This window comes from Sciurus carolinensis, chromosome 18 (genome assembly GCF_902686445.1).
Source record: "Sciurus carolinensis chromosome 18, mSciCar1.2, whole genome shotgun sequence".
In the NCBI taxonomy this organism is placed as follows: Eukaryota; Metazoa; Chordata; class Mammalia; order Rodentia; family Sciuridae; genus Sciurus; species Sciurus carolinensis.
The window spans coordinates 611,954-633,605 of NC_062230.1; the positions used below are offsets into that span (position 1 = coordinate 611,954).

At 45.3% G+C, this 21,652-nt stretch overlaps 1 protein-coding gene across 5 annotated transcripts in view; it reads left to right on the forward strand.

Annotated features, from left to right (window-relative positions):
* The window catches only part of Rabgef1 (RAB guanine nucleotide exchange factor 1), a 60,862-nt gene that overhangs the window by 17,578 nt on the left and 21,632 nt on the right, over nucleotides 1-21,652 (forward strand). For 2 of the 5 annotated variants that reach the window (XM_047533609.1, XM_047533608.1), the window contains 3 exons: nucleotides 6,066-6,251; nucleotides 9,455-9,621; nucleotides 20,726-20,895. In XM_047533609.1, the coding sequence (XP_047389565.1) occupies nucleotides 6,073-6,251; nucleotides 9,455-9,621; nucleotides 20,726-20,895 (516 nt within the window). In that variant the 5' untranslated portion in view covers nucleotides 6,066-6,072. Of the gene's footprint in view, nucleotides 1-6,065; nucleotides 6,252-9,454; nucleotides 9,622-14,018; nucleotides 14,592-15,438; nucleotides 15,545-20,725; nucleotides 20,896-21,652 lie in introns of those variants that run through there. The other 3 variants (XM_047533610.1, XM_047533611.1, XM_047533612.1) reach the window with 3 other exon arrangements.

Below are 21,652 nucleotides of genomic sequence, written 5' to 3' on the forward strand. Positions count from 1 at the left end.
TTACAGACCTGTGTGGGCATGTCACAGCTACGTGGCCTGAGCTGAAGGAGCCCACATCTCACAGTGAAGGGCAGACACCCTGCCAGAGTCTGGTGTGGATGCCCTGCACTTACTGTGCTGCCCAGCAACCAGCCGGCCCTCTGCCTTGGAAGGAGTGCCGTCGTCCCTGAAGGAGGTTTGAGGTGAAGATCTGTACGAAGGCCTCTCTCACAAAAATGTAAGAGGGACACCAACAAGTACATTTCTTTGGTAAAGTGTCTGTTTTGCTCATTTTTAAATTTGGTGGCTTGTTTCCTTAGAGTTGTGTTTTGAGGTTTGTTTTGGTGTTTTGGTGGTGCAGGGGATGGAACCCAGACTTTGGCACATGCTAGGCACGCGCTGCCACTGAGCTACATCCTCAGCCTAGGTGGTTGTTGGTTTTTTTTTTTTTTTTTTTAACAGGTTCTGGATATGGAAGTCCTTTGTCAAATATGCGACTTCTCTTCCAATTTGTACCCTGTCTTCATTTTTCTTTCCAGTGTCATCCACATAGCAAAAGAGTTTTGTTTTGCAGTGAGGTTTGGGAGTTCTGTGGACTGAGGTTCTAATGGCAGTTCAGTTTTCACCCCCGCAGTGCCGTTCCATCTGCTTCATACATGCGCTGATCTGAGACCTGTGCATGGCCTTTGTGTTGCTTCCAGTTTTGGAGTCTTTGATCCTGAATAGCATCGGATCCATAGCATAGCTTAGGGGTGAGCTCAGAAATTGCTTTCTTGAGTTCTTTGTCTCTGCAGTTTCTTATGTATTTTTTTTCCCCATGGGCTTATCTGTTTTCCCCCTCTGTCCAGAAAACTATGAATTTAGTTACCCCACTCTTCCACATACCTCCATAACTGTCTGCACTTTTGGGTCCAAGCAGTGGAAAAGATGGTATGGGAAAAGTCCACGTTCTCCTTCCCCAGGGTTAGGCTCCTGCAGTCTCAGCCTGTTGCAGACACAGCACAGGATTGTGTGGCTCTGGCTCAAGAGAAGGGAGACTGACAGTAAAATAAGCAGCTCTCCTTATTTTCTCTGAATGTTTGGCCTTCCCTTTCTCAAGCCTTGAACCAGACCTGGAGGCTCTCTCCAGCCCCAGACCCATTTCTGGGTTGGTCCAGTGATTCTGGTATCTCTTCAAGGGTTTGGTGAGACTTTGAGTTATGATCTTTGTCCCCAATTCTCCTTTTTGCTTTTGAGTAAACCCTCCAGGTTTTCTAGCTGGTCTAAGTCTGAAGTGTTTGCTCTCTCTCTGTAGGCACTGATGTCCATGTTCATTTTTTTCCCCTCGTTTATACCTGACTTTGTTCTAGGGATCACCCCTGTGTTCTGCATACCTTAATGTTCAGCCAGGGTTTGTTGTTTGTGCAGACAGACATTGAGCTTGTGCTCAAACATCTCTAGCTAGTAAGGCTTCTAGTCTGACCAGCAGAGGTGTGTGTACACAGAGAAGATGAAGAAGAGCCCCAGAAAAAATATGCTGAGGGCCTCAAGTCTGAGTGCATTCCTGGGCTCACACGCAGATCCACGAGCAGAGTGCGTTTGGTTTGTCTTCAGAGTTGTTTGGAGAGGAGGCTTCGTTATCCTCACTTCATCATGCCAGAAGAGAACTCCACGTGTCAGTCAGCGTCCCATCACTGTGACAAAGTGCCCGAGACAAACAGCGCATAAGAAGGAAAGTCTTATTTGGGTTCACCATTTTGGGTGTTTCAGTTCAGGGTCTGTAGGCCTGTGGCAAGGCAAGAGGGCGTAGCAGAGGATGTTCGCCTAAGGTTGCCAGGAAGGTGAGAGCAAGAGAGGAGCAGCCAGGGTCCAGTATCCCCCTCAAAGGCACACACCTGATGCCTGACTTCCTTCCTCCAGGCTCCACCTCCTGAAGGTTCTGCCACCTCCCAGTAGTACCACAGGCACATGGGCCTTGGGGACATTCAAGATTCAAATTACAGCATCCGTCTCTCAAGTTTCCTGTCTTAGATTGAGATTTTAGCAGCCTTTCCTCTTCACAGCCCATGCTCCTCAACCTGCAGTTTGAAGAACTCCTAGTTTGACTGCACAGTGACTTCCTCAGTTTACCTCCTGTTTATGCCACATCACTCTTGTTCCACTTTTGCTTTCCTGTCTCTGAGCTCTTTGTGAAAGTGTTCTTCCTGTCAGGATGTCCTGCCTCTTACGTCACCTCTCCAGGACCTGCCAAGGTCCTCTTCAGGCTCTTCAAGTTCTGCCTCAGCCCATAAGTGCTCTCCCCCTGCTCTGGGCTCTTCTGCCTGCCTGTGACCATGCACCTGGTGAGAGCAGGGTGTCCTAGCCAGTGGGCAGCTCCATTCTGTGTGCAGGGTTGGTCGTGGTGAGCACGTGAGCTGAGGGAGTGGTGGAGCCCAGGGTGGGTGTCCTCGGGTCTGCACTCTGGAGCGCCACCTGCCTCTGCTGCTTCGGCACCTTGTTACTGGGGGAGAGTGACAACCATGTGATCTCAGTGCAAATGGAAATTGTTGGGCAGCAGTTCACCATGTGATTGTGAGGCTCTGCACGAATAAGTTAAAATGTGATGTGGTAGGGAAAGCACTGGGTTTGGAACTTAAGGTGCTATTTCAAATCATAGCCCAGCACCGGTGACACTAGGTGGGCACCTGATCCCTAAGTCTTCTCTCCTCCGCTTCAAAATGGGAATGCTAATTGCTTCATTTTGTTTTTTAAGTATATGATACAAGTAGGTTTTCTAGATCTCTCCCTCTCTCTCCAGGTAAGTTTTATTTCTTCCTGTGTGTCAGAGGAGGGAAAGACGTCCCCACCTTTAGGAGTTCTTAAGTGGTTCCTGTTTGCTCCCAACACCTGTCGGGAGCAGCAAGAAAAAAATAGGGACTGATGAAATGAATCAGTGTAACAGCATTGGTAAGATCTGGTTGATTGCCGAAGTAGAAGGCTGCTGTGTTATATATAACCTGCCAAGTCAAGTCGGGAAATAGTAGCTGGGTGCAGTGGTGCACACCTGTAATCCCAGCAGCTTGGGAGGCTGAGGCAGGAGAATTGCAAGTTCGGAGTCAGCCTCAGCAACTTAGTGAGGCCCTGACCAACTCAGCAAGACCCTGTTTCAAAGCAGAATATAAAAAAGAACTGGGGATGTGGCTCAGTGGTTAAATGCCCCTGGGTTCAATCCCTGGTACTGAAAAAATAAAAGGAGGAGGGCAGATATCTTTGCAAAGCCCAGATTAATTTGCCAACAGTCTCATAAGGAAAATCATAACTAAAAGTTTTCCTGCTTTCGTTATCAACTCAGGGCACTTTTTAAAAAAAAAAAATTTTTTTTCCTGTATCATCCAAACAACTTTCTACCTTTATAACCCTCAGCCCTAAAATTTGTGTCAGACCCCAAGGGGAAGCTTATTCATCATTCACAGGAAGTCTGAGAATGAAATAGCCCATTCCCACGTGCCATCCAGAACACACACTCATGCTCGCTCAGCTCCACATCAGGCTGTGCGTGGTGAGAGCCCTCAGGATGCCTTCACCTAAGCAGGAGGAAGACAGAAGCAGTTTTTCTAACAAACTGAAAAGTGTTCTTGGAAAAAAACAAAAGAAAAGTATGGAAGAAATTCTAGGCAGAGGTCCAGATGTGCATGATCTGTTTGGGAAGTGGAGATGTGATTGAAGTGTGTGTCCAGGGATGTGAGTTTGGACAGACAGATTATGGACAGTTCAGGGATTTGGGGATCTTACCTGGGGTTGACTCCTCCCTCTTGCTGCTTTTCATAGCGTTTATATACTTTGGAAAATTTCTCCCAGCCTCATTTTCTCAGCTAATAACATGGGGGCCTGCCTTGGCTTTTGTTAGTAAACATTGCCACCACGCTGGGCCTGTGGTGAGGGGTGGCCAGGGTGGCTCTGGGTCCACCCGAGGCTGAGTTCTGCTCTGCTTGGGCCTGCTGGGGGGTTTCAGCCAAGGCAGAGTTCACACCGATGAGTGAAGGGAGGCTGCCCTGTTGGGCCTGGCAACATGCCCTGCCAAGGCTGCCCTGGGAGAGGACTGCGCTTTGTCCCCCGGGGTCAGAGCATATGGATTTCTTTTCATTAGCAACTGACAATGATCTATCAGTTCTTCCTTTTAAAAATAATCTGCAGCGGGTTTTCATTGTGAAGACAGTGTGATTCCTCACCTGGTTACGGCGTGCAGTGCCACTCCGGCTGTGCACCCATCGTGCGGGTCTCTTGACTCTGTCTCTGGCAGGACCCAACACCTGCCTTGCCCTCCTGCTCCCGCCTGCGGCACAGCTGTGCTCTCTGAGAGACCTCACCTCAGTGGGCTGTTGTGACGGGCCTCTTGGTTTAGCATGCATCCTCCCGGTTGATTCACCTCTGGCACGGGCCAGGCTTCCTCTTCTTGACTGTGTGGTGCTCCCTGTGCATGCCAGCACCTTTGTTTCTCCAGGTGCTGCTCCTCTTGATTGCCGTGCAGGGTGCTCTAGTGGGCCTAAGCCCTCTGCAGCTCTTGAGGCCTTGCTTCAGGTCCTTTCGGATAGGCCTGGGAGTGGGTTGCTGAGCTACCTGGTGGTTCTCAGGAGTGGGTCTTGCTGTGTTGCCCGCCTGGCCACGACTGCTTGGGCTCGGTGTGGTTCCTTAGCCTGTCGTGCAGTGGGGCTGCGGGCACCGCCTGGCACTCAGGCCTGGGGTTCAGGTGTTTGAGGAAGAAGCACTGACTCCCACGGAGGGTGTACACTGTACAAACTCACCCAAGTGCACATGTGTCCCGATTCTGCACGTTGGCACCAAGCTTGTGTCCTGGGCACTGGAGGGTGTTTGTCCTAAGAGGTATGAGGTGATCACCAGCGCTTAGTGATAGTAACATACATTTCTTGGCCATTTCTGTTTTGGGAAAAATTTTGATTTGGTTCCTTTGCCCACTTTAAGATCTAGTGGTTGGTTGGTTGTGTAGCTGTGAGTGCCTAGTGTACGCTGCTCCTGATCCCTTGTCCGATGCCTGCCGTGCAGACCTCTGCTCCTCCCAGCTCTGGGTTACCCTTTTACTAGTTTTATTGTTTCCTATGCTATGCAAAAGTTTTTTCTTCTCCCCGCTCCACCTTTTTTTTTTTTTTTTTTTTTCCTGGTGCTGAGGTTTGACCCCAGAGATGCTTAACCACTGAGCCACATCCTCAGCCCTTGTTTTTAATGTTTTGTTTTTGAGTCAGGGTCTCACTACATTGCTGAGGACCTTGCTGAGTTGCTGAGGCTCGACTTGAACTTGCGATCCTCCTGCCTCAGTCTTCTGAGCTGCTGGGATTACAGGCGTGAGCCACTGTGCTCAGCCACAAGTCGTTTTTTTTGTTTGTTTGTTTGTTTTTGTTTTTTTTTAAGTTTGTTGATGCCACTTTATTTTATTCATTTATATGCGGTGCTGAGAATTGAACCCAGTGCTTCACACATGCTAGGCAAACACTGTACCACTGAGCTACAGCCCCAGCCCCAGAAGTTTTTGACATCGTCTCTCTTACCTGTTTGGCTTTTGGCAGCTTGTCTAAGAAAGCATTGCAAGTCATTTCAGGTAGATTTTCCCATGTTTTCTTCTAGGAGTGTTTTTTGGGGCAGAGGCAGTAAAGGTGGAACTCAGGGGCCCTTGGCCACTGAGCCACATCTCCAACCCTATTTTGTTTTATTTAGATACAGGGTCTCACTGACTTACTCAGCACCTTGCTTTTGCTAGGACTGGCTTTGAACTTGTGATCCTCCTGCCTCAGCCTCCCGAGTCTCTGGGGTTGCAGGTGTGTGCCACTGTGCCCAGCTCTCCTAGGAGTTTTATAGTTTCTGGTCTTATGTTTAGCTCTGTAATCCATCCAGTCTTAAAGTGTTCTTTATACTTTGGGCAGGGAATAAGATACGGTGTGTTTGGGAATTTGCTATATTTAACTTTCCTTTTTGCCCCAAGTCCTTTCTTCCTTCCCCTTCCCTCCCGCTCAGTCTGGAGACCGTGGACTCACCCGCAGTTCTGCTCACCAGTGCTCTTAGCTATAGGATGGCGGTGGATTCCTCTTCACACCTTCTCATCTGTTCCTTGTTGGCAGGAAGAAGATGAGCCTGAAATCTGAGCGCCGAGGAATCCACGTGGACCAGTCGGAGCTTCTGTGCAAGAAGGGATGTGGCTACTACGGCAACCCTGCCTGGCAGGGCTTCTGCTCCAAGTGCTGGCGGGAGGAGTACCACAGAGCCCGGCAGAAGCAGATCCAGGAGGACTGGGAGCTGGCTGAACGGTAGGACGCCACCAGGCAGGTGGGCGGGCTGACGGGACGAATGGATGCCGAGCCCTGTTGCTGTCCAGATAGCGTTTCTCTCGCTCTGAGCTCTCAGCAGGTCAGCTGATGGTAGGAGAAAGGGTATTTCCCTTCTTTTCTGTAAAGGTTAATTGGAGTCCAACTATAAGGGTTAAGGGGAGAGTTAATAAAAGAGACAAGCACACAGGATGGTGAAGAGCAAAAAGTGGCTCCTGTGGGAAAGCCAGTCCAGTTTATTACCTATGCCAGGTCCTGTTGAGTTCCCTGGGTTACACAGTACAGTTAGCTTTGTGCAGATCACATAACTTGCTTGCTTCTCAGAGGTCGTTTTAACAAGATAATGTCTCCAGGCCTCAAGGACAGAGGAATTGCAGAGCATCTCTAAGCCATTCAGACAGTGTCTTTTATCTGGAGGAGTGTGCTTGACTCCAAGGACTTTGACTCCTTTGTGCATTGACTGCCTGCGATCCCTACACTTTTCCTCAGATGAAGTTAACACATCTGTGTCAGAGTTCACTTTTGGTGATTTTGTGTGGGGGTCATGCTCTCTCACTGGGACAGCCTGCCTGTGGAGAGGAGCTGGGCATGCTTTCTGCTGGAGATCAGGGAGGCGGTGCAGGGTGTCTCCAGCAAGGGCATGCGTGGGGCCCTGAGCGTCCTTCCCTCCTCCTGGTGCACCTTGTGTGGGTGCAGTGTTGTGGGACAGCAGCAGACTTTCCCATTTGTGTACATCGGCCTTGCCTTATGGGAATTTGGCTTCTCCTTAAAAATGGGGTTTGGTAGTCACAGGTAGTTGGACAGTATCCAGAAATATGATTATGGTAAAAGTTAAAAGATGGAATGACTGGTGAGCACAGGGACAGATAAGATGCCGCTGAACCAGGCACAGTGTCATAGGCCTGTAATCCACCTGCTTGGGATCCTGGGTAGGAGTCAACATGGGCAATGTAGCCAGCCTGTCTCCAAAAATGGAAAAAAGGCTTTAGCTGGATGTGGTGGTGCACACCTGTAATCCCAGTGGTTCAGGAGCCTGAGGCAGGAGGATTGGGAATTCAGGGCCAGCCTCAGCAACTTAGGCCCTGAGCAACTCAGCAAGACCCTGTGGTTAAGTGCTCCTGGGTTCAATGCCTGGTACCAAAAAAAGAAAAAGGAAAACAAAGCCTTAGGACTGGGGCTGGGGCTCAGTGGTAGAGCACTTGCCTCACATGCAAGGTACTGGGCTCGATCCTTAGCATTACATAAAGAGTAAGATGAAGGTATCATGTCCATCTACAACTAAAAATATCAAAAAAAAAAGAAAAAAGAAAGACTTAGGATGTTAATCACGTGAGAGATCCTGGAAATTGTAGAACTGTCTGCACAGAAGGAGGTCAGACCACACTGAGAGCCCTGGCTGCTGTTTGCATCCTGTCAGCCTCTGGGGAACACAGAGGAGCACGCACATTCCTGCTTGCAGCGGCTGGAGTCAGAGGAGAAGCAGACATAGAACTTCATGATTGCCTAGGGCTTCCCACGGTACTGGAGCTCTCGGGATCTGATCCCATTTCACAGGGAAAGTAGAGGCCACTAGGCATGAACTTCTCCCAGACTCTCCCCTTTTCACCCAGAACATCTTTATGTTGACTTCTCTCTCAGAAAAAGACATGTTCCTGTTCTGTCCTAGGACACCTTCCACCTGTGACTGCCATTTGTGTTCCTTAACTGCATGCAGTTGAGATTTCCTACAGCTGTGATTCTCTGACTTAGCCTGGTGTCGGATCCTTGAGCATGCTTGTCCAGGACCTCGCCTGCAGACTGATGAGGGAGAGTGCAGGTCTCTAAGGTCCTGGCGATGCTGACGCTGCTGTTGGGGGACCTGCACTGAGAACCGCTATTGTGCGGTGGTGCTTGAGTTGCATGGAGGCTTCAGATGCAGTGGGCCCCTCACCAGAGCCATTGCTTCACCTCTCTTCTGCTCCTGCCTTCCCGGTGGATTCGTGCCATCACTGTTTATTCAGGCAGCTAAAGCCTGAGTCATTCTTGATTTTCCGGGCTGCCCTTGCTGCTTGCAGCTACGAGAGCAAGTTCTATGGACTCTAGTCCAGAAGTCTTTTGAATTTTATCTTTTGGACTCCTGTTTTCCAGACCCTTATTTTCTTTCACTTAAACCTTTGTAATATACTCTTCTTATGTTTTTATGGGTTCATTTTAACATATTCATAAATGCATGTAACATAGTTTTTTTTCTTTTGAGACAGGTTCTTGCCCAATTTGGCCTCAAACTTGTGATCCTCCTGCCTCCTACGATTCTGGATGTGTGCCACCACAGCTAGCTTTTTTGAGGCGGGTAGGGCAGCACTGGGGATTGAACCTAGGGACACTCTACCTTTGAGCTACATCCCCGGCTCTCTCCATTTTTGAGACAGGGGCTTGCTAAGTTGGCAAACTGGCCTCAAACTTGTGATCCTCCTGCCTCTCCTGCTTGATCCTCTTGAATTGCTGATATTGCAGGCGTGTACCACCATGGCCAGCTGCAATACCCTCTCTGTCTCTAGTTTCTCTACCACTCAAATTGTTCATGCAGCTTCTGGTATTTCTTTCTGAAGCACAGAACTTAAAATAACTTCTTGAGTTTATGATCTTTCTTGGTTTCCTGCCACATAATGAACCCAGACTAGTAGCCATCTTGAACTCGCTCTGAAACAAGCCACATGCTTTCCCATTTGAGGTTTCCTCCTCTCAGAGTGTCCTCTCAGTGGGCTCCACTCATCCTTCAGGACCTGCCCCAAATGTCCCCATAGTTCAGCCTCCTCAGGTGCCTGCGGCATACTTAGTTGTTCTTTCCTGGGTTCTTGTGGCATTTTATTGGTTCTCTCCAACTCAGGAATTGTCCCATTACAAGACTGTCTTGCACTTACCTCTTTCTCTGTTCTAGCCTGGAACTCATTAGGGGAAAGGACCAGTCTTTATTTCATGTAACCCTAATGCAGTTGAACACCACCCATAGAGGAGGTCCCATCTGGCATCTGTAGAAGTGTGTAGACCAGTTTTATGCTGTAGCCTTCCATCAGAGACCTCAGAACTACTGTATGTGTAGCCTCTGGTTGTAAAGTGTCTCCATCTCCTTGATGAGTTGAGTGATCACCTGTAGATATGAGGGAAATTGGAGAATACCTCATTCGTGATCCTTCTTTGAATTTCAGACTTCAGCGGGAGGAGGAAGAAGCCTTTGCCAGCAGTCAGAGCAGCCAGGGGGCCCCGTCCCTCACATTTTCCAAATTTGAAGAAAAGAAAACCAATGAGAAGACTCGCAAGGTTACCACAGTGAAGAAATTCTTCAGTGCTTCTTCCAGAGTTGGATCAAAAAAGGGTAATTTTTGATGTTCTTTTCTTCTGTGTCTGAGTGTACAGAGTGGATCCATGGTGCATGTGGGCTCAGCTTTCTTTTTTTTTTGTAAGCTTTTGAGAATACCAGCCTGGATTTGAAGCCAAAGTTAAGTTTGAGTGTCGGACACTATATGAAAGTAGTCCTTTCTCTGCCTGCAGGACATGGATGGTGTTTCAGAGATGCTTCTTTATGCTGTGGGAGAACAGAGAATTGAAATGTGGAGTAGTGCTTGTAAAACCCATTCCCCTCCAGGTGATGTCTTTTTGGTGGTTACACATTGTGTGTCTTTATTCATTGGATGTTTATTCATTGGATTGTTTGTTCTTCTTGGTATAATACCTTGCTGTGCATAGCTTATCAGAAATGACTGTTTCTAGGCTCAAAAGTCACCTGAGAGGAGCTCTCTCCAAAAACTTATCTGGGGAACAGCTGTACCTCGTGGAAAGATATGGAGAGCAAGTAGGAAAGGGCTGGCTTTGGTCCCCTGGGGAGTGAAAGTAACTCATGTCAGGCGTTTTCTAACATATCAATTTATATATAGATGTCTGTATTCATCTTTTTTTCTTTTTGAAACTAGAGATTAAACCCAGGGGGTGCTTAACCACGGAGCCTCATTCCTAGCCCCTTTTATTTTTTTATTGAGAGGCAGGGTCTCGCTAAGTTGCTTAGGGCCTTGCTAAATTGCTAAGGCTGACTTTGAACTTATGATCCTCCTGCCTCAGGCTCCCAAGCCACTGGGATTACATGTGTACACCACTGCTCCTGGCTCATCCTGCTTAAAATGCTGTCCAACCAGCAAGAAGATGTTATTACAGTCATATTTGTTCTGCCAGGGAGTAGGCTAGTTAAGTGACCTAGTGTGAAACAAGAGAGTCTCTGTTGCTTGGGCCCATCTTTGAACCTGGACGTGAGCACTTAGGAGTTGTACAGTAAATGTGAGGTGGTGAGAGACTAGGAACCAGCACTCGTGCTCAGAGAGGAGCTGTTCTCTCAGAGCCCCCTCGGGCTCCTAGTACCACTGCCGAGTAACTTGGTCTTCCTAAAGGTAGGGGGTTGAAAGATAATAGCACCTCTAAGGCCCTTGCTGGCCTCCCAGAAGTGAGGGCTGTTACTACTTTCTTTTATTAAAGGGAAGGTGGCCCACAGCCAGAAATGCAAATCTTGCTGAGGCTGAGGCAGGCGGATACAAATTCAAGGCCTCTGCAAGGTGACAAGACCTGTCTCAAACAGCAAAAGAAATGTGCACCTTGAGTCATTTTGTTCACATGATTAATTTGGAGTTCTTTCTTGGTTGGCTGCTGGTTGTAGCAATTTTCTCTCTAGTTGATAAGAAGGAAAATAATCAATACCTTCTAGAGGTTAGTAAGAATGTATTTGGCTCATGGTTTATTTATTTATTTGGAGAAGATGTAGTCCGGTGGTTAGAAGTGTGGGCTTTGGAGTCGCTCCTGGTGTGAGTCTGGCTTTGCAGGTTTTAGCTGTGTGACCTTGGGCAGACTAATCTCTCTGAGCCCTGACCATACTGAGGGACGAATAATACCTAACAGAGCATGTGATGAGGATTAAGTGAGTTCATGTGTACAAGCTTAGCCTGGAGCCTGACACACTAAGTCTCTGATATGTGTTAGCTATTTTAAAATGCAGGTGGTTTTTCTTATAGAATAATCTGGTGGTAAGAAGTTTAAGAGCAACAGCCAAAGCCATTCCCTCCTGTTTAGTTTAAATTCTGTTTCTTGCTGTGGGAAAGTCTCAATCTTAAGAGTTTATGACATATAGTGAAATGGCATATGTTAATTACAACAGACAAAACAGTGAAACAAAGTTATAAAACCATTGCCTCATTTTATAAATGGCATTAGGAAAGTCCCTGAAGACTAATTTAACAAGGTCATTTAATGAAATGGTGTATCAGAACTTAGATCTCCTAACTCCTGGTTCAAGTTTTCCATTGTGTCCCTTTATCTCAAACATGGATGTATCTTGGAAACCCAGTTCGTTCATCCCAGTGCCCCTGGATTTGAAGAGTGTTTTAGCATCCTGTCATAGTTGGGGACTCCTTAAGAGGACGTTATAGGTTGGCTGTTAATACTCAGTCTACTCATGGCTGGTCAGCCCCCAAGGTCAGTGTGCGAGCTGAGCTTGTCGAGGAAGTCACATCCGGCCACCATATCAAGATACTTGCTTAGACATTTCAAGGCGCCCTTTTCTTTTCTTTCTTTCTTTCTTTTTTTAATTGCCCTTTGCTTCTTGAGCTCATGTGAGTGTCGTCCCTGCGCAGAATCCAGCAGACTGATCTGAAGACAGTGTTCTAGAAGGAGTATCTTTTCTTTTTTAAAAACATTAAATGCCATTCTCTCCACCCAGACCTTAGATTCTAAATACTGTTTTTTCAGTAGAGTGAGCCAGGGCTTCTCGGAGAAATGACTCGTATGGGGCTAGATCAGGGAAAGAATTTTTGGAACCCATCAAAAGTCAGCTTGAAAGTAGGCTTACTGCCCATTGGCCTGACCTGGTACAGTTTGAGCATCAAAATAATTAAGGACAAGAAACAGAGCATAATTCATTGAGTAAAAATAAGCTACAAGTTTGTTCCACACATAAAATAGAAAAGTAGATGCACAAGAAAGACATTGTATTCATCGGAAGCACTGGTTTAGGCGAGTGTCTTCAGAAGATGCCAGTCTGAGAGAGGAGGGAGTTTGCTGCAGAACAGGTTTCAAGCATAGTCTCAGATGAGCTCCTCGCAGTAGTAATTCCAACTGGAGAAATGGTGACTGTGAAACGGGAGGATGGACTTCAAGTGCCTCCAGATAGGACCCTTGAGAAGAGCACAACCCCTTACAAAATATGCAAACTGAAAATCTGTAACCTGATCACAGGTGTGAGGAAGCAGCAGAGGCCCCCTAAAGGGGCATTCGATCCGAAATGTTATAAAAACTAGGAAGAAGGCTGGGGAGGTTTCCAGCTTAAAGGTAGCCTGAGGCCACATAAGCACCGAGTCCAATCTGAGTCCTTGAATTGGATCCTACATCAAAAGAAAAGAGCCCAAGACTTGATCAGAAGAGTCGACAACTGGAGCATGGATTTTAAATTGAGTGAAGTGTCGAGTTAATGTAACTTTTCCTGAATTTGATAACTATCCTGTAGTTATGTAGTGAACACTTTTTTTAAAAAAATATTTTTTTAGATGTTGATAGACCTTTATTTTATTCATTTACTTATATGCGGTGCTGAGAATCGAACTCAGTGCCTCACACATGTTAGGCAAGCGCTCTACTACTGAGCCACAACCCCAGCCCTGTGGTTAATATTCTTAACCAAAGTATAGTTACTACAGTAGTAAGGGTACTGTAATTAAGAGTGTTCTTAGGGCTGGGGAGATAGCTCAGTTGGTAGAGTGCTTGTCTCGCAAGCACAAGGCCCTGGGTTCAATCCCTGGTACCGCAAAAAAAAAAGAAAAAAAAAAAAAAAAAGAGTGTTCTTGTTGCTGAGAAATACTGCTCTAAGAGATAGAGATCATGTTATGTGGAAATCTAGTCTGAAAGGTTTGGAAAAAATAGTACACACAGATATTTGCACAGGGCTAAAATTCTGCGAATCAAGTAGAGGGTGTGAAGACAACCTCCGAGGAATCTTGCAGCTTCTGTGGATCTGAAATCACTTCAAGGAACACGGCTGCCACCCTCCCACAGCTAGTGCTGTTCCAAGGCCTGTCTCAGATGTTGGTTTTGGGAATCGCTGCTAGGTGGCTGCTCTCTTCACCAGGGCCTTTAGGCTTTGTTGAAACCCAGGTAACTCGTGAGTCCTAAAGCTGAATTTGGAACCTGTTTTATACTTGGGTTGTTTTCAGTTATTTCTCCAGTTAACTGTGCGTGGTTGTGTTTTCCTTTTTTATTTTGAACATTGTTTATCTTGTAAAACCACCTTTTATAATATATGGGATAAAACGTCCATTCCTTCCTGGTGTTCAGGGGTTTGGTTCCACACCCTCCTGGGTTTATCACAGCCCGCAGGTGTTGAAGGACCTTATACAAAATGGCATGGTGTTTGCATATAACCTGGGCACATCCTCCTGTATACGTTCATCATCTCTAGATTATTTATAAGACCTAACAAAATTAAATGATATGAAAATAGCTGTTATGCTTATTGTTTAAGAAATAACAATGAGAAAAAAGTCAGTGCGTATCTAGTTCTTTTAATTTTTTTTTTATTTTAGTTGTAGATGGACATAATACCTTTATTTTACTTATTTTTAAGTAAAACAAAGAATCAAACCCAGTGCCTCACAAGTGCTAGGCAAGTGCTGCACCACTGAGCCATTACCCCAGCCCTAGTTCAGTTCTTTTGCCTGGCTGTTTTCTCTCTTGAGGATTAAGGACCTGTGCATATGGAGGGCCAGTTGTATTTGGAACATAAATCTTCATTGCCTAGGACTAAAAAGTTTCTTGTTGTTTTGTTTCTTTCTGACACCAAATATGTGGTATCTTTTATTCTTCGATATCAAGTGGTGTTCACATGTTGATCCTGTTCTGACACTAACTGCCCAGAAGCAGCATAGACCCCACAGTTAAGGGCTCAGTCTCCCACAACTGCCCCACTTCAGCACCAGTAGCCACCTGGGGTAGGTTGTACCTGTGTTTCTCACCTAACAGATAGGAGCCAGTGGTCCCCACAGCTACCCTCCTCAGATCTGAGCATTTGTCATGACGACTCAGGAATCTCTGGAAAACACTTGTTTGCCAGTTTATTACAAAGGGTACAACTCAGAAGCCACTTTCAAAGGAAGATCTGCATGGGGCAAGGCCATGGAGGGGTCTCTGTCCAGGCATTTCGTTTTCCCAGCAGGTCGGGGTGTTTGCCAGCCTGGGATCTGCCTGGATTTTGTCGTTTAAGGCTTCTTTTCTGTTTTGAGATAATGGGGATTGAACCCAGGGCCTTGCACATGCTAGGTAAGTACTTTACCACTGAATCGAAGCCCTAGCCCTTTAAAAAAATTTTTTTTTAAGACAGGGTCTTGTTCAACTGGCCTTGAACTTGTGATCCTTCTGGCTCAGTTTCCTGAGTATTGGGGTTACAGGTATGTGCCACTGCATCTGGCCATTGAATGGTTTTTTGAGATGTTTTATTACATAGGCACACCTGGCTTATTAACTGGCTGATCGTGATTTAAAATCTCCAGCCCCAAGGGTGTGGGGAAGGTACACTATACACCCGTGATGGGACTATAAATTGGCACAACTATGCTGGAAAGCCTCTCTGGAGGTCCTCAAAAAGCCAGGAATGGACCCAGCTATCCACTAGATCGGCATGCTGTATGGGTACAGTCACATCAAGGTTTATAGTGGCACAGCTGTGGAACCAGCTCAAGTGTCCATCAGCAGATGAATAGATAAAGCAAATGTATATGTGCACAATGGAGTTTTACTCAGCCATAAAGAAAAATGAAATTGTGGCATTTGCTACTAAATGGATGATCTGGAGAACATCATGCTGAGTGATATGAACCAGACTCAGAAAGTGAAGGGCCAAATGTTTTCTCTCATGTGCAGAAGCTAGAGAGAGAAAAGGAATAAAAAGGGGGATTTCCTAAAATAGAAGGGAGAAGAGTAAAGTAGAAGCAGGGAACCAGTGGGAGAGGAAGGGAGGACAAGGGGAGCCCGGAGAGTGGGTTGGCCACTGGAGTGGGGTGTGTGTGGACACATCACAAGGCATTCTGCTTCATGTATAACTATAATGCACTGATTTTAAAAAATAAACAGGAAGAAGACCAATAAAGGAGAGGTGGAGAGGGAGGCCAGGAGGGAGAGAGGAAGTAGCAGGGATTGAAATGGAGCAGAATGTTTTATGAACATGTCAGAGTGAACCCCACTGTCCTGTATGACTATAAGGCACCAAGAACAAAGTGAGTCTCTAGCCCTCCTCCCTCCCATGGTTTTGGTGGGGTGGGACTAACGCTTTAATTCTTCTGATTACATGTCTGGTTCTCTGGTAACTAGTCCCTCATCCTGAAGCTGTCTAGGGACCCACAAGAGTCACTTCATCAGCATAAACTCAGATACGATTGAAAGGTGCTCATTATGAGTAACAAATGATGTTCCTGTCCCTAAAACTTTGACACATTATAGACTGTCTGCCTTTTTGCCCGTGTTATATAACAATAGTCAGAGGAACTATAATATTCTCCTGAGTTATCCCTTTCTGTACATGATCCCAGAAATGTGTGGAGTTATAGGCATATTTTTATTTATTTATTTAACCGGGAATTGAACCCAGGGGCACTTTACTACTGAGCTACATCCCTGGTCCTTTTTTTATTTTTTTATTTTGAGACAGGGTCTTGTTAAATTGCTTGAGGCCTCACTAAATTGCTGAGGCTGGCCTCGGACTTATGATCCTCCCAAGCTACTGGGATTACAGGCATGCACCACCAAGCCCATCCTAAGAACATTTTTAAAATTCAAGTTGTAAAACATGTTTTCACTAGACCAGGAGTGGTGTTGGCCAACTTTACTACACAGTTGTGCTCTCTCTTGAAATGACATTTCAGGTTGTCTTCACTCTTTCATAACTATTCTTGAAATAAACTTTTTAAAAGTATTTTTGGGGGCTGGGGAGATAGCTCAGCTGGTAGAGTGCTTGCCTTGTAAGCACAAGGACATGAGTTCGATCCCCAGTACCGAAAAAAAAAAAAAAAAAAAGTATTTTTGTTAGTTGTTGAAGAACCTTTATTTATTTGTATGCAGTGCTGAGAATAAAACCCAGTGCCTCACACATGACAGGCGAGTGCTCTATCCTGAACCACAGCCCAGCCCCTTGAGATAAACTTTTAGTGAGGGTTTTACTTTCACACGTTTGCTTTGTATAGAAAAGGTTTAATTTGACTTAGTACTTGATCTGTCTTTAATACAGTCTTTAGTAGGTGCTCAGTTGATACTCTTTGCTTGGTTTTATTTTTATTTTGTTTTTGAGACTGGGTTTCTCCGCCTTGCCCAGGCTAGCCCCAAGCTCCTGGGTTCAAGCAGTCCTTGGCCTCAGCCTCCTGAGTAGATGGGACTGTAAGTGCCCATCGCCGCACCTGGTGTGTTGGTTTATTGAAGTAGGAATAAACATGCTGCAGTGATTGGTGAGTAATGAGAGGGTTGCCAACATGTGGCCATACCTGTGATCCCAGTGGCTCTGAAGCTGGTGGCATGAGGATCACAAGTTCAAAGCCAGCCTCAGCAACTTAGCCAAACCCTGTCTCAAAATAGAAAGAACAAGGGCTGGGATGTAACTCAGCGGTAAAGTGTCCCTGGGTTGAGTAGGTAATGTGGCACGTAGGTGACCTCACCTCTCTGGCCTCAGTGCATTGGGGTGTAATGAAGGAGCACCTGCCTACCCCATGGTCAGGGTGGTTGGGAGGTCGGGATCAGTGAGGAGGCCCCTGAAGCAGGCACAGCTCCAGACTCCTCATTGGAAGGTGGCTGTGGGCATGGCCTTCACTGGACTTGGCTGTCCTGCTGAGAAGGTCTTGAACTGCGTGTTCACAGTGGGGCCTGGAGTGCTTGGTAAGCCTGACCGACTGGATCTCCTTGAAATGCAAGCTTCGCCGTTTCTTTGTTCAAAGCGTGCCGTGATTTTAAGTTGAGGAGCAAGCAGTTGCCAATTGGGCCCTGGCCAGAGCTGTACTGGGACATGGACAGAGTTGTTCTTTTGCGTCTTCCTTTCTTCTTCCTTTGATCTCACACACCAACTACCCTCGATTGTTCAGAACTGCCTCAGCTGCTCCCTGCAGGGACCTGTGCCTCTAACCAGATTTCTGTTCTCTTAGTAGTGTTGACTTTTAGGAGGGTAGGAGAGCAACAACCACGTGTCAATTTTAGTAATTTATAAAGAGTTAACAAAATGGATCTTCATCTTTTTTTGGTGCTGAGGTCACCTGGGGCCTTACTCTACCCTGAACTCTTTTTTGTTGTTTTGTTTTTTTTTTTTAATCTGTCCTTTGGGAAGGAATATCCGGTATGGGAGTATGCACCAACAAGACAGCAAAGCCCGTGGTTGGGGTCTCTCCACCCTTGACTGGCTTGCAGATGGCCAGGTGTCTGGAGCTCAGGCTCTGAGTTGGAGTGTGCACAGCTAGTTCAGCTCCAGCTCTGCAGATTCAGCAGCAGCACAGTTCAGTTCTGGGAGCTTTGGCTTCCTCACTTGTGAATGCCACTGATATTTACCACCCTGACAGACAGACGTGAGGGGTGCTCAGCACATGGTAGGCCTCTGCCCCGGGCTAGCCAATGTCAGTGTGATTTGTTGCTAGTGGTGCAGGTGGAGGGTTCTGTGGGTTCCCTCCGGTCAGGTTCAAGTGTCTGTTCTTCATGGGCTTCCTGTTCTCATCTTGCTCTGTCACTTACACCAGAGTGCTGGGATATCCAGTTATAATTGGTTTGCTTGCCCTCCCTTCACTTTGCCTGTCTTTGCTTTATGGGTTTGGAAGCTGTGCTGTGTGGTAAAGAAGTAACCCCTTTCTCACCTTGAAACTCCTCTGTATTCTTAGTGTTGTGGTTCAGGTTCTGAGACTGATTTTATCTGATGTTGTTAAAGTCACTTAAGCTGGTTTGATCATTTGGATGCTTTATCGTTTTCCCTTCTTCAGTTTCAAATATACAGGTATCTTAAAGTGGCAGCATACAACAACTATTCCTCTTCCTCCTCCTTCCTTCTTCCTTCTTCCTTCTTCTTCCTCCTCCTTTTTTCCTCCTTTTTCCTCCTCCTTCCTCCTCCTTTTCTTGTATAGGGATTGAATCCAGGGGCACTTAACCACTGAGCCACACCCCTAGCCCCTTCTATATTTTTATTTTGAGACAGTCAAAGTTCAAATTTAAGAATGTTTTACAGTAACATCATATAATAATTTCAGTTAGCATATTCGTTACCATGAGTGTAATTGCACATCTGGCCTGTGTTAAGATCCATCTAGCTGGACACAGTGGCTCACACCTTCAAGCCCAGCTGATCAGGAGGCTAGGGCAAGAGGATTGTAAGTTCAAGGCCAGCCTGGGCAATTTAGTGAGACCCTGTCTTCAAAAAAAAAAAAAAAAAATCCATGTTTCTTTTCTGTGTACAACTATCTTGGAATTCTTTTACCTGTTGGACTGCTGGGTTTTTTGTTTCTTTCTAGAAAAAGTCCTTCAGGAGAGTAGGCTTTAGCCTGTGATATTGCTTGTAAACATTTTTTTCCAGTTTTTCTCTGACTTTTGACTTTCATTGGTTTTTGTGGTATGTACACTGTTTGTTCTTGTTTTTGTCTTTGTTTTGGGTGGGGGAGATTGAACTCAGGGGCACTTAACTACTGAGCCACATCCCAGCCTCTTTTTTTTGTATTTTATTTAGAGACAGTGTCCCCCTGAGTTGCTTAGGACCTCCCTAAGTTGCTGAGGCTAGCGTGAACTCATGATCCTCCTGCTTTAGCCTCCCAGGCCACTGGGATTACAGCCATGCACCACCAAGCTCAACTCTTACACTGGGTTTTGTGTGCTTCTTTTCTTACTGGAGATCAAACGCAGGGATTCTCTATCACAGAACTACATCCCCAGCACCCCCATCCCGTTTATTTTTTTCAATTTGAGACAGAACCTCCCTAAGTTGCTGAGGCTGGCCTCAAATTTGCAGTTCTCCTGTCTCAGCCTCCCATGTAGCTAGGATTATAGATGTGCACCACCATACTCACCACTTTTCTCCTTAATACTGTAATTGAATTCTTTTCTTTTAGGATTTCTAAATTTTGAACCATATGAAACACTTGATAATTTAAAGATAGACAAATACTTGATTTGGAGAAAGAACAGTTTTGTTGTGCAACCTAGTCATAGTTCAGTTTTGGGAGATGTTTTTGCTTTAGTTTGAATATCAGTCAAGTTGGTAAATACCAGTTAATTTAGTAACAGTGATGTAATAGTTAGCAGTGGACTCTTCCGTTTGCCGTAGTTAGTATTATATTTTTTTGATAATCGTTTGTCTCGTTTGAATAAAACAGTCATCCTAGTAGGAATAGTGCTTTCATTGTCTTAAAATTTTATTACAACCACATCATTAAAATGTGTCAAGAGTTTAGGTTCTAAAGTTCAAAAAATAAGATGAGAAGTTACTCTGAGAATGCATGTATGTGATCGTCTTTTGTTGTTTTGGTTGCAGGGATGGAACCCAGGGGTGCTTAACCACATCCCCAGCCCTTTTTTATTTTTTATTTTGAGACAGGGTCTTGCTATGTTGCTTAGGGTCTTGCTGAGTTGCTCAGGCTGGCCTTGAACTTGTGATCTTCCTGCCTCAGTCTCCCAAGTTGCTGGGATGACAGGCATGCACTGCCACGCCTGGCTTACTGCCCTTTATTTTGGTGTGTGAGTGGAATTGTGGGAGTATGAGGGACCTGAACTCCTGAGCCAGGCAGCTCAGATGAGCAAGGCCAGGTGCACTTGCTTTCTGTCGTGCAGCCTCGATTCTGTTCTGTTTTCTTAAGTGTAGTGTGTCCAGGTGATTCGCCTCCTGCATCTGTGCATTCTCGCCTTCTTCACGTCACTTTGGGTGCCTTCTTTTATTTTGGTCATTGTGACTTGAAAACTGAATGGCAGGTAGCACAGTTTTATCTTCACAAAAAGAAGTTAGCCATGGCCTTTTTGCAAGTACAGTGGGACTTGGAAAGCTGGTTTCCATGTCATCTGATGTTTTTGTGCTTCTTCTAACAGTCACTTTAATTGTTGACCAGCTTTATAAGCACAGGCAATCTTTGAGAAAACCATTCAAGATAGTGGCACACTTTCAATGTTAATGAGTAAGTACATAGATCAGTGCATGATGTATTTTGACCAAGAAAATACTATAGAGCAATTTTTGGGTACCTTCTAGATCATGTCATTTTGTTTACTTATACTTCCTGTTCATAAAATAGTTTTCTGTTTACTCTAAGGAAAGTTGTCAAATGTTTAAACAAAATGATTTAAATTTGAGTTTAACTTTGGTTTAAACATAATCTAAATAATCTTAAATTAGATACTTAGTGATTCCATGCATAGGTCTTCTGTGTAATGAAATTTGCTGTGTTTAATTTTTCCAGCAGAAATTCAGGAAGCAAAAGCTCCCAGTCCTTCCATAAACCGGCAAACCAGCATTGAAACAGACAGAGTGTCTAAGGAGTTCATAGAGTTTCTCAAGACCTTCCACAAGACCGGACAAGAGATCTATAAACAGACCAAGATTTTTTTGGAAGGAATGCATTACAAAAGGGTAGGTTGAGAATAATCACTTTGTAGCAGAGTTTTAGTTTTGGGAAAGGTCTTAGAGATAATATTGTGATTTTATACTGAAAGAAATCAAGACCAGTTGTCAACCGAAGAAAAGCCTCTGAACCAAGTTTAAAACCTGGCTTCTAGGCAAGTACTTTTCACTGCAACTCAGTGAAGTTTGGATCATCTTTGCGTGGGAATTCTGACTTTGAAGCCACTTGCATTGTGTGCTTTATTAATAGTCCCTGGTAACTTGTTACCTCGTAGTGAGTGTAAATTGCAGTAGGAGACCTTTAACTCCCTGTAACAATTACTAGGCCAGCAGTAATAATTTTAGGTGGTGGTGGTCTTTGTTTTGTTTTCCGTATTTGTATTTTAATTCTTCCTCTCCTTGTTCAGTTAGATCTATCTATTCCAGTCCTTGTATTTTATAGATGAGGAAGCTGAGAGCCAAAGAGGCCAGGTGACTGTCCAAGACTACAGAGCTAGTTTTTTACCAGCGTCAGAACTGGAACTGTGGCTTCCAAACCTGTCTTCAGCCCCAGATTCTAAGCCGTGATTTCATTTGCAGTAGTTCATAAGACTACCCATGAAGGAATTCCATTTTTTTAATTCTACTTTAACATTCTTTAACATTATCAGAATTAACTCTAAAAGTCTCTTCTACAACATGAAGAGGTCTTAAAGAGAAAGAAAAAAGGGAATTTGAAAAATGGCAGAGTGTTTAACTGCTTAGCTATTTTCAAACATTACTAGGT